The sequence below is a fragment of the Aegilops tauschii genome, chromosome 5, assembly GCF_002575655.3.
Source record: "Aegilops tauschii subsp. strangulata cultivar AL8/78 chromosome 5, Aet v6.0, whole genome shotgun sequence".
Taxonomy (NCBI): domain Eukaryota; kingdom Viridiplantae; phylum Streptophyta; class Magnoliopsida; order Poales; family Poaceae; genus Aegilops; species Aegilops tauschii.
Genome location: NC_053039.3, coordinates 9,708,606 through 9,713,572, shown reverse-complemented (window position 1 = coordinate 9,713,572; position 4,967 = coordinate 9,708,606). Strand labels below are relative to the sequence as shown.

The 4,967-nt window shown below is 50.9% G+C and overlaps 1 protein-coding gene across 1 annotated transcript; it reads right to left on the bottom strand.

The window, feature by feature from the left end:
* Positions 1 to 974: 974 nt before the first annotated feature.
* On the bottom strand, positions 975 to 3,840 carry LOC109755207 (uncharacterized). The gene is made up of 2 exons (XM_020314106.4): positions 1,768 to 3,840; positions 975 to 1,646 (listed from the first exon to the last, which is right to left on the bottom strand). The coding sequence occupies exons 1-2, from the start codon at positions 2,138 to 2,140 to the stop codon at positions 1,342 to 1,344; spliced, it is 678 nt and encodes a 225-aa protein (XP_020169695.1). The 5' UTR covers positions 2,141 to 3,840; the 3' UTR covers positions 975 to 1,341.
* Between the last annotated feature and the right edge of the window lie 1,127 nt (positions 3,841 to 4,967).

Sequence of the window (4,967 nt, the reverse complement as noted above, 5' to 3'; positions counted from 1 at the left end):
ATGTGTCAAGGCCCATATGGGAAGCGCCTGTGGTCACCACTTTGTCAATAGGATTGGGCTTGCAAAGTGTTAAAGGGGTCAACAAACAATACAACTATCCAGAAAAAAAAAACAATACAACTAGTATGCGGGTAAAAGCCCTAGGGCCCAACCGAAGTGTTTCGTTCCCAACCGCGCATGCGCGCGAGAGAGAAGGCGACCCGGAGAAGACAATTTCCCTTGTTGAACATCGGTGAAGGCAGAGACTCTGCCCCCTTTATTATTCACACCTTCAGTCTCTTTTCGTAATGTTCACATAATTAGGGTTTTTGTTACGTTTGGTGGAGCCAGTCGGCCAGAGCAATGAGGATGTCGTCACATTGAATAAACGTAGCGTGCATGCGTAGGTTTGTCGTTCTTCCTCTGAGTTCCCAATCTTGTAATCCAGTTGTAATTCTTAAACAATGTCCAATGTACTGAGTGGTGTTGGATGATATTTTGCCATGCGTATACAGAGTTCAGAAATCAGTCTTGTAGTACATTTGCTAGTGGCCCTGGTGGTGCACTAGTGCGTGTAGGACATTAACCAATTTCAGTTCATACTTAAGCAATGATGAGGATATCGTTTATCGTTAGCGTTAATAAGAGATTAACCAGAAATCGGTGATTAATTGATTTATCGATCGACTATTAATAATTTTAGTACGAAGCACTGAAAGCTAAAAATGGAAGCGACCATTATTGTGTTCTAAGTCTTTAATAGTGCAACACTATATCAATACATAACTAACATATTACATATCAAACAACGAGTCAATGACAAATAAAAATAGGACAATACTACAACACAGGCCGTATTGAATAGGGGATGAAGTGTGATATGCGGAAGGCTGCTGAAGGGGAAGCCATGTTTTGGGGGTTTTGACCACATGGGTGGGTCTGATTAATCGTTTGTCAGGGCGATAAATCGGCTTAAATAATAAATAGCAAAGATAAGGTATAATCTTAGTGCTCATCCGCCGATAATCGGTGAATTGGTGATGTTTTCAACATTGCTTGTAAAGCATCTCCAGCACCAGCAACATGTCTAAACTCTCCTGCAGTAGAAAATGTGAAATATCTCCTGGGATTTTTCTTTTTTTTTCTTCTTCGAGTCATACATTTTTGCATCGGATCCCCACTGCCCTGTACTACAACTGCAACTGCAACCAGAGTCTGCTCCTAGCTATACTTAGTACAAGTATTATACTACTACGTAGAGTACTCTTTATACCAACTGAACCCAGAAATGGTAGAAATCTCGTTGATCAACTCACTCAGCCAGCTGCAGAGTCTAGCTTGGACAAGGAGCACTCCGATTCGCTACAGCTCGACCATGTCGCGCACGGCCTCCGCGCTCATGTCCTCGAAGATCATGGCCTCCACGCTCGCGCCCACCCGCTCGGCCTCCGCCTCCCCGTGCCACTCCCTCGCCGACATGGACATGGAGGTCGACAGGTCCAGCTCCGCAAGCGCCGGGACTCTTGCGATGTCCCCCGCGATCCGCTCCCAGGACGAAACCACCTTCCTCCACTCCTCCTCCGACTTCTCGTCGGTGAGCGGGTCGGGTGGCGGCGAGCTCCCTGGCGTCGACGATGGCCTGTCGTCGTCGTCCTCCTCCTCCTCCCCTGTATTTATCAAGAAGCAGAGCATGAAACCAAGGTGAATTATTTATGGGTATGACTCTGCTGACAGAGGAGAATGCTCCTTGGAACGGTGAAGTCAGAAGCAGAGTAGTGTAGGGCTTACAGTCGCTGAGCGTGGGGGACGACGACCATTCCTCGTCGTCGGAGCACCGCAGCACGTCCAGGACGGACACCGGGCTGAGCCGCCTCGCGCCGTCGTCGCCGTCGGATTCCATACCAACAACGCCCTCGTCGCAGCGCGCGTGGCCGGCGCGCGGCAGCGGGCGGAAGCTCTCGCGCTTGCAGCGGGTGGCGCAGGGGAAGCATCCGGCGGCGAGGCCGTCCCACCGCCACCGCGGCAGCGCCCTCCGCACGGCCCGGCCCCACGAAGCCCTGGCTCCCTCGTCGGCGACGGAGCAGCAGGGCTCTCCGTGAAGGAGGAACGGCTCCTGCTGCTCCCGCAGCACCTCCGAGAGCCTCCTGCCGCCGCCGGCCATCCACGGCGGCTGTGGTCAACCAGCTTCCAAGTTCCAAGCAAATACTAGATGCAGAAGAGCAGAGTGGTGTGGGACTGTGTGCTACTGCAAGTGTCAGGTGAACCCAGTGTGCTCTGAACTTCTAGCGGCTGAGCTCTAGCTGTCATGGACAATATCAATCGACATGGCCGGGCTGTGGACGGCGACTGATCCTGATGCAAAGGTCGACATGTCCCCTCCTCCTCTCCTTCTCCTTCACCAAAAGCAAAGCAATGGTAGGCCACTGCTGCTACAATTACACTGTGGCAGGGGCCTCACTGACAAAAAGTGTGTGCTCTAGAGAAACAGAGAGGGGGTCCTCACTCCTCTCCTCCTGTTGTGGACAGTAAAAAAAGGTCCACTCTCCTGGTCTTGGTAATGGTAGGTGGTCGCTGAGGAGTGGTGGAAAGGTGGAGGAGTCATGCGTGGTGCAATCTGCTGAAATGGCGATGTTGTTTGCGATCTGAAGATGGATGGTAAATAAAACAACAAAGGGAGGTTTTTGATCTGATGGCGATGTTGTTTGCTCAAAGGGTGGCAAGCTGGCACTTTTAAAATGATTCATGTGTGGAGGGAAGCAAGCAAGGCCGCCATGGATTCAGGCATCTGTTTTGTTATTTACTTTGACCTTCGGGTTCAGGAGATGCATGGCATGGGCTTGGACTGCACTGCACAGACAGCCAGACAGGGACAAGCAGAAGCCTCCAACAATGGTAAATGCATAGCCACAGGAGCTAGCAACTCTTGTCAAATCGTCAAGCATATTCACACTCCCTCGCTCACTCATGCAGCGGATGGGCTCCATGTATGGCACCGGACTGCACTGCACGCACCCTTTCCAGCGCTGAGGTTATCAGACGTACATGCATGCATGCACCGTCCAGACAATCAGCTTCAAGCCATGTTTTAATCATGCACGCATCGATGCAGCCTCTGTGTCACAGTGAGTAACAGAGGTTTGTGGCAGTAAAAAGTCCTTGCTCTGCACTGCATGTCCCTCTGCTCCGCTGGCAGAGAGGAATAGGTAGGGGAGGTCGAGAGGAAGCCAAACCGGTTGCGGCAGCATGGAGCGCCGCCGGAGCTGCCCATAGTCGGCCGACGGCGGGGGCGGCAGAAAGGGGATCAGGCAGGTGGCGGGCCGGCAAGGCAGACGGCGGGGGACAGGGGCGGGGGGAAGCGAAGTCGCTGCAGGCCCGGTGGCTGCCAGAGAAGCCGTTTAGGTCAAGCGCAAACCGATCAAGCATAGATCAGAAACCAAAAAGAAAACGCCGATCAAAACGACCAGCGAGGGAGCAAAAAAAAACCCGAAGCAAGGGCTTGGGAAGAAGACTCTCTAGGGTAGCCGGTCAACACAACCGGCGGACGAACCCTAGGTACGGGCGGAGCGGCCCCGGCGGCGGTCATGGAGGCCGACCGCCCAAGGGACGGCGCGCGGGTGCGGAAGCGGCGGCGGTGGTCATGGAGGCCGACCGCCCAACGAAGCCCTGGCGCCCTTGTGGGCGACGGAGGAGCAGCACGGCGCTGCCTCTGTGGCGCAGTGAAGAAGAAGACCGGCGGCGCCGCGCGGGAGCCCAAGGGCGAGAGGCGGTGGAGCGTGCTCGGGCGTGGGCTGGGCATGCTGTCCTGCAAAGCGGTACAACGGCGTGATGGAGCAGAGCATGGTGAGGCTGGCCAAGCTGCCCGAGCTGGATCCCAGGGATGCTTAATACTAGTAATTATCTCCCAACCCATCATCATCATCATCATCTTGTTGGATTCTTCTTCTGTGGCATGGTTTGCAGTAGTTTCTTTCTGGTCAAGGTTAATTAGCTGTGGTGTGAAGTGATAAACTTTGATGTTTAGGAGAAGTAGAAACTTTGATTCAACAGAGAAAAGGTACAAAGTTAATTTGCATGTGTGGCACAGATACCTAGACAAGGACAAGCAGAAGGCTCCAACAATTTTGGACTAAGTTCATGATAATTAAGGACTACCAAGGTTCGAGCCTTTCTGGCCGAAGCCTATCGACATAAGCATCGTAGCCCCAAATCTTAAGAAACAACAACTTAGGTTTCTTGTCAAACCATAGTTCATACGGTGTCGTCTCTACGAACTTAGATGGTGTCCTATTTAAAGTGAATGTAATTGTCTCTAATACATAACCCCATAATGATAGCGGTAGATCGGTAAGAGACATCATAGATCGCACCATATTCAATAGGGTGCGATTACGACGTTCGGACACACCATTACGCTATGGTGTTTCAGGTCGCGTCAACTGTGAAACTATTCCACCTTGTCTTAAGTGATTGCCAAACTCATAACTCAGATACTCTCCCCTTGATCAGATCGTAGGAACTTGATCTTCTTGTTACGATAATTCTCAACTTCACTCTGAAATTGCTTGAACTTTTCAAACGTTTCAGATTTATGCTTCATTAAGTAAATATACCCATATCTACTCAATTCATTGGTGAAGGTGAGAAAATAACGATATCAACCGCACGCGTCAACACTCATCGGACCGCATACATCAGCGTATATGATTTCCAACAAGTCACTTGCCCGTTCCATGTTTCAAAAACGGGATTTTAGTCATCTTGCCAACGAGGCATGGTTCGCATGTGTCAAGTGATTCAAAATCAAGTGACTTCAAAAGTCCATCAGCATGGAGGTTCTTCATGCGCTTTACACCAATATGACCTAAGCGGTAGTGCCACAAGAAAGTGGTACTATCATTATCAACTCTACATCTTTTGGCATCAATGTTATGAACATGTGTATCACTACGATCGAGATTCAGTAAACCATTCACATTGGGTGCATGACC

What these genes read in the sequence shown, in the direction of transcription:
- LOC109755207 (XM_020314106.4), bottom strand. Translation starts at nt 2,140, where the DNA reads ATGGCCGGCGGCGGCAGGAGGCTCTCGGAGGTGCTGCGGGAGCAGCAG. An exon ending in GTCCCCCACGCTCAGCGACT is followed by an intron (nt 1,647 to 1,767) that starts GTAAGCCCTACA and finishes TGATAAATACAG; the next exon opens with GGGAGGAGGAGGAGGACGAC.